Source organism: Trichinella spiralis, assembly GCF_000181795.1.
Source record: "Trichinella spiralis strain ISS 195 chromosome Unknown Scfld4, whole genome shotgun sequence".
Classification (NCBI taxonomy): domain Eukaryota; kingdom Metazoa; phylum Nematoda; class Enoplea; order Trichinellida; family Trichinellidae; genus Trichinella; species Trichinella spiralis.
Window position 1 is genome coordinate 6049284 of NW_003526943.1, and position 13025 is coordinate 6062308.

Genomic DNA, 13025 nt, shown 5'->3' on the forward strand with positions numbered 1-13025 from the left:
TTTGCGAATTCGAGGTTGAATTTTTGGAATTTCATTCCCCTCCCAATGGATTCAGAATTGAAAAAGTCCCTATCATTGATACCTGTGTTGAAAACCAAAGCCGGCCCACGCGATCAAGCTCTCTGGACTCAGCGTTTGAAAGAAGAATACAGCACGTTGATCAAGTACATTGAAATGAACAAAGAAAACGACACGGACTGGTTCAGATTGGAAAGCGACAGCAACGGGACCAGGTGGTTCGGTAAGTGTTGGTTCTATTTCGAGTGTGCGAAGTATGAATTCGACGTTGAATTCGACATTCCGGTAACGTATCCGGTCACTGCTCCGGAAATTGCACTGCCAGAATTGGACGGTTTGACGCCGAAAATGTTTCGCGGTGGCAAAATTTGTCTGTCCGATCATTTCAAGCCGTTGTGGTCTCGCAATGTGCCCAAATTTGGCATTGCGCACGCGTTCGCACTTGGACTAGCTCCATGGCTGGCCGTGGAAGTTCCGGAACTTGCGCAAAAAGATTGCATAAAACCGTCTTCTTGAACTGCCATTCAAATTTCACTCGTTGCTCTGATGTTCAAATATGCGCGACATGTGAGCAGTGAAAATGATGATGACCAAGGAAAAGTAGGAATAAATTTAAGAGACCGGTTAAGTTTGTGTTTTTTTAATCATTGTACATATGCAAGAATATATATGGGGGGGGGGGGGGCAAGAAAAGAATGGAAATAAAAAATTTCATTTCTTGTTCGCTCCATTCGAGTGGGGGGTTGTTGAAAAGCTGGTGAAAATAATATATCATCAGTGAGGAATGAATAAAAGTAGAAACAGTGACTGACTGGCGTGTTGCGTCAGTTGAAATTGTCATCTTCAGGTAAGTGGAGATCAATTTCTTTGTCTTTGAAAAACTTCTCAATCAACTGTTGTTCCACTTCGAGCTGTACCATCTCGTCACCTTCGGCGTTGGTTTTCAAAGTGATAATTCGATGATCCTTGAATTCGACCACATGCTGGCGCAGTGCTTGTTCGCTGGAGACGAAAAATTCCCTCCGACAAAGCCGATACCAGTCCCAGAATTGCACGCCGGCGCCGTTTTTGTTCGCCAGCACCATTTTGACCAACAACAACAACGAGTCGCAGCTTTTCGACGTCAACGATGCCCAGACGCTTTCCAACGAGGAGATTGTGTGATTGGTTTTGGATTTTTTCTTTTTGAAACCTAATTGTAAAGAAAGATTATAAATAAAAAATTTTTACTAATGATGAGTTTGTACCGAAAATTTTCGACTCGCCGGCCAAAATTTCACGGGTGTAATTTTCGAAAGTGGTCGCTCGGATCCAGAGCAAATTGCACGCGTTGACGGTCGACCGGTCGAACAGAGCCGACGCCCGGCGGTGATCGGTCGTGGCGATCAGATGGAAGCGTTTGCAAGTGAAAATCGTCGCCAGCGCTTGTTGATTGGTCTCGGATTGGAGTGGCAAATTTCGATCGATGCAGTGGAAAACGAGAACGACGTCAATCTGAGGACGCAGCTTTTCCACACCTTCCGCCACAGCTCTGGCCAGTTGAACGATGCCGGCGGCTGCGGGCGTGGCAGTGGCGCCCCGACTGTCCAAATGCAGACTGTTGAATACGGTCAGCAGCGAATGGCGGAGTGAAAAGTCCGGCAAGTAGCATCTGAAAACGAAATAATTGTAATAATTTTTCAATTTCTCTTCGCAAAATTGTTCCATCAGAGCGATCTTCGATCCATAGCCGTAGAGGATCAAATTGAAATGGCACAAATACCACAGCCAAGTGTCGAACGAGCTTTGCAATTGTTTCGAGGCATTTTCGATCACTTTGCGTGGAATTGTTTGACCAGATCGATCGTCCGTATTCAACAATTTCATGGCTGAACCATGAAAACGCTCATGAAAAAATGCTTCTTGTTCATTATCTGATGATGATTGTTGTTGTTGTTGTTGACGTTCACTTTTGTTCATCATGTTGTTCGACGTGCCTCGTTTTCTGCAAATGAAATTTCTCGACGCAATTTTCATCTTTTCTTCTTCTTCTTCAACAACAATTTCTTCTTCTTCTTCTTCTTCACCATCATCATCATCACCACTTGAAATGTTGTCCATTGGGGAATCTTGAAATTGAACAATTCAAAAACAACTGATGAAATAATAAAGAGCCGAAATGGAAAACAAGTGAAAGAACAAAAATTGAATTCAAAAAGTATCATTCATCGAAAACAAACAAACAAACAAACAAACAAACAAAATATGTTCGTTATGATCAAACGATATGATTGCTTTTATTATTCAAATAACGTGACTGGATACTGCCGCAGAAGAGCAAAGAAAATAAACAATAACTGGTGACAAAACAAAAAAGAAGTTGGAGTGGAGTAGTGAATAGTTGTTTTTTTCCATTTCTTTAAGTAAAAATCAGCAATTAATCTGCGTCCATGCTGCTGTCCAGGTCGACCAGTGTCCAGGCAAGGTTCAAACCACCCGGCCCCAGTGAGATCGGTCCGAGCAGTGAGTTGCGTTTCAATTTCAAAGTCTGAAAGAACAAGACGAGCGTGAAGAAGAAGTTGTACTTGCCGGCGCCGACGTCGTAGATTTGGCCGTGGTCGACGAGCTTATAATGGGGCGGACTGAGGCGGGTCTGGTGGATGTGCAGGGGATCGGTGCCGGCTCGGGCTCGTTTCCGGTCGCCGCGCACCATGTGGGCGTCGGTGAACGTCTTCGCTTCCAAAGAGAGCGGGTTGATCGGCATCAACGAGTCCAAAAATGTGCACAACAAGCTGCACAAAATTTCCGTGTCGGTCGGCAACGTGGCCGAATCCCACGGTTTTCCTTCGAACGACGAACCGCCGTTCCACTTGTACTCGCCGATGGCCACGTCGGCGGCGAGCTGTTTCAAACGGACAATCACGTACTTCTGATTGGCCATCGTTTTGCCGCTGGTCGCTTCCAAATAGTTCAACAGAACGGCCAACGAGCCGAACCGGTCGCCGACCCTGGACGCGACTACCGTCTGCAAGACGGTCGGCGGACTGTCGCCCAGCGCCAGGGCGACATCATTCGGCGACACGCTGGCCAGTCGCTCGTTGGTCGACTCGATCTCGTCGACCAGTGGGCGGATGATCGTCACCAGCATCCACAGTTTGAAATTTTCCGCGCTCAACAGCAGACGGTCGTCGTTGAAGCGGAAACGCTCGAGCGGCAGTCTGCGTCCAACGACGTCCCAACAACGTTCGAGCGCGCTCGGCACCACCACTCCTCCTCCCCCGCCCCCGCCGTTGTTCGTTTTGTTCTTGTCGGTGGTCGTCGGCTGTTTGACCACTTTGATCGGCGACACCAGTTGGTCGGCTTCGGCCTGGAGCTGGCGTTGGATTTCGTCGGCGGCCGCCTTTTTCGTGCTCGGACCGAAAACGCACACGCCGAACTTGCCCAACAACGCCAGACGCTTGTCCTGCTTGGGCGACGTCGTCGTCGCCGACCAAACTGCCGCCGAATGGTCGTTCCAAGAACGTCGACGCTGTTCGACACTCAACGGCAAGCGCCCTCTGCAGACAGCAACACCCTTCTTGCCGATGGTCGCCGCCGATCGCCCGATCTTCTTGTCGATGGCATTGGACTGCAACTGGTAGTCCGGTTCCGACGGACGATACCGAACCTGGTAATCGTCGACTGGAAAAGGGAACATGGCCGACGAACGACTGTTCTGCGCCTCGGCCAAAATTTGCTTGTACTGGTCGACTGTGGGTCTGTTGTCGCGTCTCGGGCGCGGCTGTTGTTGGCGTTGCTTACCGGCCCATACTGCCGAACTGGCGGCGGCGGTGGTGGTGGTGGTGGTGGTGGGGGCGCAGTTGTCGATCGACGCCTCCACTCGACGAGGACTCGTCCTTTTCGACCGGACAAAAGACGAGCAACGGTCGCAGACGACGATGCCCGACGCGCAGCCGCAACTAGCATTGAACGTCGAGTCGGCGGCAGCGGAGGCGGCGGCGGCGGCCGACGACGACGACGGCGACCTGCCGACGAACGTCGACGCGCCCAGCGGCGAACTGTCCAACTGAGACGACGACCTGCTCTGCTGTCGGTGTTTGTATTTGTCGCTGAAACACGAACCCAAAAAACTGTCCTCGTCGATGCCGCACAATTTCAACTGCTCGGCTGTCATGGTCACTTGACGCATGCGTAGCCATAGGCGACTGTAGCCGAACGCGGTTATGCAACAATTCAAACAGTACAACACGACGAACGTCATTTCGACCAGACTGATCAGCCGACGGGCGGCGCCGTATTTCACCACGAAGCTTCCAATTAGGCAACTGTCGAAAGCTAAATCGACGACGAACAAGACGACAAACAGAAATCCAACGATAAAAATTGGAACCGCTCTTCGAAACCTTGAAATAAAAAACACAATCGAATGAATATATTATTTGCAACAACAACAACGACGACAATTCAAATCAACGCACGTTTCAAATTCTGAACTACACTTCAACGCTTCTTCGGTATCGCCGACAAATCGATGCTCTGGTGAAGGTATTCTTCCCATCGATTGATCAATTATCTCACCTGAACAACCTGTTGAAAACCAAATTAATAATCAAAACACATTAGCAATCATTTTAAATATAACAACAGATTTCGCATCTGAAAACAACAAATATAACAACAACAACAACGACGACGATGTTTTTGCTTTTTATTTCCTTCCCACAACAACAACTACAACCAACAGTGAAAAATTATTTCAACAAAGACCATTTCAGCTGCTCTTTTGCCGATTGAATAACCTGAAACAGAAATATCGCATTCAAATTTATCCATTCAACACACTACACCACACTTTCTACCTGCAAACCGACTTGAGCCACTGTTTGCTCGGCGAACGTCAAATCATCACCGCGTTGGGCAATTCTAGACGTTACATTATTCGAATCAACTTCTAAAATTATTCTAAAACCAAAAACAAATAATTAAATGTCACAACTGTTGTAATTTTCATTTTACAAACTATAACAAATTTATAAGAACATCATTTCACCGATACACACCCGGATTCGCATATTTCATCCATCGCCAACATGATCATGTCCAAATTGGAGAAAAGATTCTTCTTGTCGACATTTTTTTTCAAAATTTGACAAACCGATTCATAAAAACAATTCAAAACACTTTGTAAAATTAACTAAACAAAACCGTTCAATAAAATGTGCACACAAAATCAGACAACATTATTCACCTCGTTTTCATTAGATCCACCAATGACGGCAAAGTAAAGATCAACACTACTTTTGTAAACGCATACAAAACCGTCCAGCATCACAATTTCAGCTAAACAACAAAAAAGGTAGCAATTAGATTCATTAAAAAATTTAGAACATTAAAAAAAATTGACCAACCATTGGCTTTATGCGTTTTTGTGTACAGTTTCTTTTCAAACGCTTTCTGCTCTTTAGTATTGTTAAATGCATCATCGTAATACTACAACCATTCAATACTGACACAATTCATATTGGACCAATATATTTAATAAATAAAAAAACCACAACCAATACAAACTTATTGCAAAAATCAATTACACAATTAATTGAAAAATATTTAAAATTCGAAAAGTATTCATTTCAACATTCTGCAAAGAAACTTATTCTGCATTTTCCATTGAAAAATATTCAAACATAATAAAACAAATAATAATAATAACAGTATATTTTTAATTATGTACATATTAAACTTGCATACAAAGAAATACAAACTGTTTCATGAACACTTTAAAATTACAAGATGAATATCCGTAAATTACATGCAACTAAATTACATGTTAACATACAAGACAAAGGTTTATCAATCTTTTACCTTTGAAAGGATTCGCTTGCCGTCAGAGTCCAAAATCATCATACCTTTGACACATTTCGGTGAAAGGTCCTTGAAAAACAGCAATGTCAAAATATAAAAGTATTACAAGTATGAAACGCTTCTAATAAAATGATACAATAACCTACTCTGCGCATTTCTTTTAAAATTTCGCTTTTATAATGTTATATATATATATACGTAACAAGCTTTTCCTCCGTCTACGGCAAAGGACAAACAAAGAATGCTACCCTACAAAAAAATAAACTTATTTCTACAGAAAACTTAATTCAAGTTTGATTTCATTACAGTACAATTCAAAGTTCATTTATAGCAGTACATTTCTTGTAGAAATAGGTAAAATTGATATTTAAACTAATAGATAAATGTAAAAAATGAAATCATCTGGAAATGTCTAAAATTTGCTCTACTGTTAGAAGATATTTTTCAGTTTTATGCAATTGAGGGTAAACGAAAGTTAAAAATGTTTTTTTAAAGTAATTCATTATTTTCGCTATCTTTATAATTTAAAGAATTGTTTTTTTTATTATACTGATAATTTCTGTAGTTTTCTAGATAAATAGTTCTGTGAAAAACATTGACTAACAATAATGATAAACTTTTACGGTCACTCAACAGTATTAAAATAATAGTAACAAAAGTGAAATACTAGTAGCATAAAATAAAAAAGTTTATTTTTTTAATATTTAGTTTAATTTAATTGTTTCATTCAATTTTCATTATGCACCATCTGTTTTTACATTAAGAATAATTTTTCAAATATAAGTGAAAATGAATAATTATTTTTTTAATATTTACTGGATGTTTAATGCACAGATATTTAAATTATGCTTTATTTAAAAAAGCAGAAAATTAAATTACATTTGAAATTCAATCACATTTCTCACACGTGGTTGACAGTAGGCTGTCTTTATTCACCGTAGTTTGTTCTCTGCCCACATGACCTAAAGCGCTTTTGTATGCTTACAATTTTTCAGTAAGCTCAAAATTTCCTACTTTTAAGAAAGCTTCTTGCGTTTTCAAAATATGCGACCTTCGGATATTATTAAAATTCCAAAAGTAAGTAATTTTGATGCGTTAGCATTTGCTATTCAATGGCATATTTGAATTTCTTTTTATGTGTCGTATGGAATCATTTGTTAAGAGTATTTTCAAATTACTAATTAAATTAAAATTGCATTTTAATAACATGACATTTAACTGATTAGCTTGTATGCTTTTACTACTGAATGTTTTTGCAATGTGAAGTTTATCAGTTGTTTTTTGTCAATATCAATGATTCAGTTGTAAAGTTTAATTGAAATTAGTGTTTATTGAAATATTTTACTTTAAAATACTGAGTTATATGTTAAAGAAATTTTTATGAATGAAGAAGCGAATTTTACTGAAATTAAATATACAAAAGTGCTTTAAATTAATATGCTGCATTTTCAGTTCTTGCATTGAATATTTAATTAACTTTAATGTTAATAATGAATGATTCAGGTTTTGCTACAAATTATTGGCGCATTCCAATTAGTACAGAAGTGTTTTTGTTAAAACATTTTTCAGAATAATTGTTTCACATTTTTTAAACATAAGATGCTATGAAGGCTGCTGATTTCAAACGATGTAAATGCTCAATATTGTATATTATCTTGCATGTAATTATCACTCATCTCAAGAAAGTACTTGAGATTTTTTATTTGTAAAATATATATTGCATTAATTGCCTAAAAATTTGATACTTTTCCACTCTAGGTAACATTGTTGCTACCCATGATGTATCTTCTCATTATTTGAATTTTTACATTAAAATATAATGTTCAATGGAATTGTTTAAAATACTTGAGCTACAGTAATTTTTTTGACAATGAAGTTTAATTATTATGTAACTGTTAATTCACTTTTTTGAAAATTATTTTAAAATTGTATTTATTTTTATGAACTTTATTTACTTTTTATTGTACATTGCAGTAAAATTGATTTTTCAACGTATTTTATTAAAATTTTCAATTACCTCTGTAAATTTATATTTTATGCAACGTCGGCCCATATAGAGTGAATATATAGATACATTTAAATTATTCTAATTTTGAAATGTGAAATCTTTTACGCTATCAGCACTTTAATCAAATAAAAATAATTTTTAATTTTTTTCTTATTTGGAATTGTTGAATGAACAATTTGCATTAAATACAAAGGACATATCGATAATTGACGAACTGACGATGAGTTTTCACTTATTTACTTAAAGTTGTTGAAAGGCGCAATTTTCGTTCTATTATTATGCAATCATTAATGTATTTTCATTATGGTTAGAGGTTTTTAAATACGGACGTATAGTTTTATGTTTGTTGTGTAATTTGCTGCGTCGAAATCATGTAATATATTATGAATTTTGATGGATTTTTAAGTTTTTATGATGAAAAAGATAAATTTTATTATGAGCTGGAAGTAATATTTCATTGTATATTGACCAGCATGGTTGAATTGTTATGGTTGAATCGATTTTTTGACAAGTCACCGTTAGCGTGAATTAATTAGATCAGATTTCAGACTTTTACTCTATTGTTCAATAAAGTCAAAATGAAATTGCATTGATTTTTCTGCTGTTAACTGAAAGTATTTTTCGTTAAATGCTTTGATCATCTAACTTTTACAGTTTTTGTTTTCTTCTTTTTCATAAGTTAGTGTGTTATGGGAGCTGACAAAGCTGCGTTTTCTGATATTGCTTATATTAAGGTATGTTGCGCAGACATGCACAGATGTAAATAACTTATGAATGACCATATTATTTTAAAATACATTTATTTTAATAATTTAGGTGGAAAATGTTGAATGGTGCGATTGCCAACCGAATATGTCTCAGCGTGGAACGCTGTACATTACGAACACCCATATGATTTTTGCATCTGAAGATGGAAAAGAACTTTGGGTATAAATTGTATTTGCATTTAACATGTTTATGCTAATTATTACTTAACGACTGCTGTTAATTATTTCTTTGAACTGAATAACGTTGAATAAAAATATGGTATATGAAAAAAGCTTGTGCAGTAGTTAATTACATTTTTAATTTTATTTATTAAAATCATTGCAGCCTCAGATGTAGTTATTCATATTTCATTATGTGATACTGATTTTTTAAAAACATTTGACGACAGTATTTTTTGATACTAGTTTTTTCTAGAAATCTTTTGAAGAAAAGTTTACTTCATTAAGTAAGGAAATATCTGAATAACTAATCGGTTTGCAAAATATGACCATAGTTTTATAAATTGATGCGAATTTTTATCTCCAATTTAAACCATTCTAGAATATGGTTTCTTTTACTATTACACTATTTTTAGCAATACAGAAAGAAGAACTGAGGTTCTGAAATATTTGCAGAAGTGGTCTTTTATAATGAATTTTTATATTCAACAATATCTTTGTGTACTGATAAACTATGCTATGTGTATCGTTATGTAATAATAATTTATTTGTAGTAATATAGTAGCAGTTTCAATAAATAGCTTGTAAATTTGTGAATATAAGCCGGTTGTGTTATTGTTTTTTTCTTATTTTTTAATTTATCCATAGTTATTAATACTATAATTTTGACGTTTCCTGTTTCTATGATTTACGGTTCATTTTTTTCTTTATACAATGGATGCATACATTGATTTTAAATTTGAGATTTATTAGATTTTTCATGGAGGATAAATTACTAGTTGATCTATTATTCCCTTTGCTAATTTCATTTTTGTTTAAACCAACAGTTTCAAATGAAAAGTAAAACTTGAGATTTGAAAAAGAATTTCCATAATAAATAAAATTTTATGCCGCTCCAGTTGATGACATTTTTGATACACTGGAATGCAAATTATTATAGGAATAATTTTCAAAAGCATTAAAATTATTGAATAAGATGTTAACGTTGAAGTGAATTCTTCAAATAATGGCTGAAAGTTTAGAGTAAAATTAATTTAAATTTGAAATTTAGATTTCCCATTGTCAGATCTCATCTCTGCAACGAGCACAGCCTGTTGACAGTGGTTGGCCGCTTATTATTTCTGGGAAAATATTCTTTGCTCTAACAATGATCATTCCTAAAGAGCGAGATTGTCAAGACATATACGATTCACTTTTGGCGTTGAGTCGTCCCAGTAAGAAAGCAATTTTATTTTGCATACTTTTTTTGTCTACTCTTTTCATAGAATAAGCAGTTTTGTAATATCAAAATTTTAGCATGCATTGACGATTTGCCAGCTTTTTGTTTTGTACCTGAAATGAAAGATTTGATGCAAAGTGAAGGCTGGAACGAAATTAACATGTATGACGATTATGCTCGACTGGGATTGCCGAATGATAATTGGACAATTAGTGATTTGAACAAAAATTTTGAAGTGAATCAAAGCTTGATTTTTGAATTGAAAAGCAATTATAAATAAATTAATAAATAAGTGATGTATTGCAGTATTGTGATGGTTATCCAGAGCGAATTTTTGTTCCGAAAAACGTTCCCACGCCAGTGCTTATTGGTTCTTCGAAATTTCGAAGCCGGGGTCGTTTGCCAGTTCTATCATATTTGCATAGAACAAATCAAGCTTGCATATGTCGCTGCAGTCAACCGTTGGCTGGTTTCAGTGCCAGATGCATTGAAGATGAAAGTCTGATGCGGCACATTGCCAAAACCAATCCACATTCGAAAACGCTTTACATTGTCGACACAAGGCCAAAAGTATGACATGCTTACATTTAGCTTGTAGAACTTTCATGAATGGGATGAGTTTTTTATTTTTTTTTCTTTACAGATCAATGCCATTGTTAACAAAGCTGCTGGCAAAGGTTTTGAAGATGAGCGTAATTACAGCCATGTACGTTACCATTTTTTTGCTGTAGAAAATATTCATGCTGTTCGAGGTAGTTTGCAAAAAATGCTGGAAGGTATGAAACAAAGGAAGAATTAACTTTGAGAAAATTATCTCAGTTTGATTCGTAATCATCATCATCGCAATCATTATTATTTAGTTGTGTGGAATAAGAAAAATGTCTCTGTTAGCAACTTTTTAACAGGATTGGTCAACAGTGGTTGGCTTAAGCATATTCGCTCTTTGCTTGAAACTGCTGTTTTTGTCAGTGAAGTAATAATGCTTACTCAAATTATTATATGCAGTAGAGTAAAGAATTTTTTAATATTTAATTGCTAGACCGTGATTTCTGGAACAAGTGTAGTAATCCATTGTTCGGATGGTTGGGATCGGACGCCACAGATTGTCAGTCTCTCTTGTATTCTATTGGACCCTTTTTATCGCACTATCAAAGGCTTTGAAGTAAATCAGTTGAAGACAGTTATTACAATATTGTTTCTGGCAAATTTTTGCGATCAATTTTCGCCATGAATATTTTTAGACATTGATAGAGAAAGAATGGCTGCAATTTGGACACAAATTTTCCGATCGATATGGTCACATTTATACATCTGATTCGAAAGAGCTGGCACCGGTATTTACTCAATTTCTGGAAGCTGTCTGGCAATTGACTGTACAATATCCGCTGGAATTTGAATTCAACGAATTCTTTCTGCTTACTTTACACGATCATTTGCATTCGTGCAATTTTGGTACTTTTTTGTACAACAGCACGAAAGATCGAATCCAGTCAAAGTAAAAGGAAGAAAAAATAGATGAAGCTTTTTTGTTTGAAAAATAGCTGATAGGTGATGATTAAAATTAAAAAAAAGTTTTTTATTCAGAGTTTCCTCACGAACTTATTCACTTTGGGGTTACATGTCTCGTCTGGAAGAATCTCTTCGCAATCCATTGTACGACCCGTCAGATATCAAAGATATTTTGAAACCAGATTTACGACCTCAGCAAATAAAGTATATAATTATGATTTGCTTTCGCATCAACATTTGCATAATTGAACATTGTATGTTCAGATTTATTTTTTTTATCGAGCAGAAACTGATTTTTCACTTCATTTCCTTTTTTATTTATATTCAACAATCAGTCAATGAAAATTACTTTGTTATTCACATTTTTATGTCTTTGTTTTTTATTGAAAATTGTTTTTTATATTTAGTTATTGGCGAGCAATGTACAATCGATATGACTTCAAATGTGACTCTAATGAATACTTATTGGACGCTTTGATTTCTTCCAGACAGCAGATACTTTCTTTGAAATACCACATTCAGTATTTGCAAGACGTAATTTCATTGTTCTTTTTTTTCCTCTAAATTAGTATTTGCATTTGATTTTTTTGTGTATTTTAAAATTATTTTAGCAATTGAATCAGCAGCGTGAAGCAAGTTTCCAACAGTGCTGTTTGAAATTTTCAAATTTGCTGCCCAAAAACTCTTCCTCCACCGATGACAACAATTGTGCGGTAAACGGCACGCTTGTGGCTGAGCACTGCGAAATCCACAAAATGTCGATTTCGGCAAACAGTGACGAGGTGTGGCAATTATTACTGATCTGAAGGGAATTTTGTTAATTTTATTATTATTCATTCATTCATTCATTGGCGAATTAATGCATTTTCAGATTGGATGTTGTTGTTGTTTTGTGCTTTTGAAATTGCGAAACTTCCCTTTCCTTTCATGCTTTTTTTTCCATGTTTTCAGAATGATGAAGAAAAAAATTTGGAAACCTTTTCCCACCCTTTGTCAGCAGCAGTTAGTTGTGAAAATAAAGCTGACAATGAGATAAATGTTCCTCTGATAGATCAGCGATGTGCCATTGCTTTGGACTGGGCCAGCTTGCGTCGGTCTGTTCGTTGTAGCAATAGAACTTGCAACGCCAAATTTTGGCCTTTAGAACGTCGGGTTGGTAGCGATATTCAACATTAATTTCCCCAATGGAAACAACAATCATTATTATTTCATTAATTTCTTTTTTTTTCTTCAGTGTCACTGTTGGAACTGTGGACTGGTATTTTGTGCGAAATGTTGCAGCTCGAGAACTCAACTCCCGGGGCATGGAAATTGCGATCAAATGGTACCAGCCTGTGCGAAATGCATAACTAAATTATGCTTGTAATTTGGAACATTTTATTTTGATTCTAAATTGACAAAAAGCCATATACGCTAGAAAATTATATCCATGTGAAAATTACGCCTACAAAATTGTTAAATGAAAATATTTTATAAACAACTGTGTAATAAACGAGGTACATTG

General features: G+C 36.5%; 4 protein-coding genes across 4 annotated transcripts; 2 read left to right on the plus strand and 2 right to left on the minus strand.

The window, feature by feature from the left end:
• Positions 1-45: 45 nt before the first annotated feature.
• Tsp_01472 (Ufm1-conjugating enzyme 1) lies at positions 46-534 on the plus strand. The gene has a single exon (XM_003377256.1). It carries the CDS (start codon positions 46-48, stop codon positions 532-534), a length of 489 nt encoding a protein of 162 aa, XP_003377304.1.
• Positions 535-942: 408 nt separating this feature from the next.
• Positions 943-2118, minus strand: Tsp_01471 (origin recognition complex subunit 2 family protein). The gene is made up of 3 exons (XM_003377257.1): positions 1799-2118; positions 1280-1669; positions 943-1210 (listed from the first exon to the last, which is right to left on the minus strand). Exons 1-3 carry the CDS (start codon positions 2116-2118, stop codon positions 943-945), a joined length of 978 nt encoding a protein of 325 aa, XP_003377305.1.
• A 947-nt stretch (positions 2119-3065) lies between these two features.
• Positions 3066-6535, minus strand: Tsp_01470 (coatomer subunit zeta-1). The gene is given in 11 exon segments (XM_003377258.1): positions 3066-3554; positions 3571-4084; positions 4129-4400; positions 4472-4584; positions 4865-4959; positions 5058-5191; positions 5246-5337; positions 5406-5487; positions 5860-5928; positions 6058-6108; positions 6527-6535. 11 exon segments carry the CDS (start codon positions 6533-6535, stop codon positions 3066-3068), a joined length of 1920 nt encoding a protein of 639 aa, XP_003377306.1.
• A 368-nt stretch (positions 6536-6903) lies between these two features.
• Tsp_01469 (myotubularin) lies at positions 6904-12874 on the plus strand. The gene is made up of 16 exons (XM_003377259.1): positions 6904-6936; positions 8551-8601; positions 8684-8794; positions 9845-10007; positions 10090-10247; positions 10319-10582; positions 10656-10788; positions 10873-10985; positions 11052-11192; positions 11254-11507; positions 11597-11725; positions 11929-12055; positions 12133-12303; positions 12473-12673; positions 12756-12779; positions 12803-12874. Exons 1-16 carry the CDS (start codon positions 6904-6906, stop codon positions 12872-12874), a joined length of 2145 nt encoding a protein of 714 aa, XP_003377307.1.
• Positions 12875-13025: the final 151 nt, after the last annotated feature.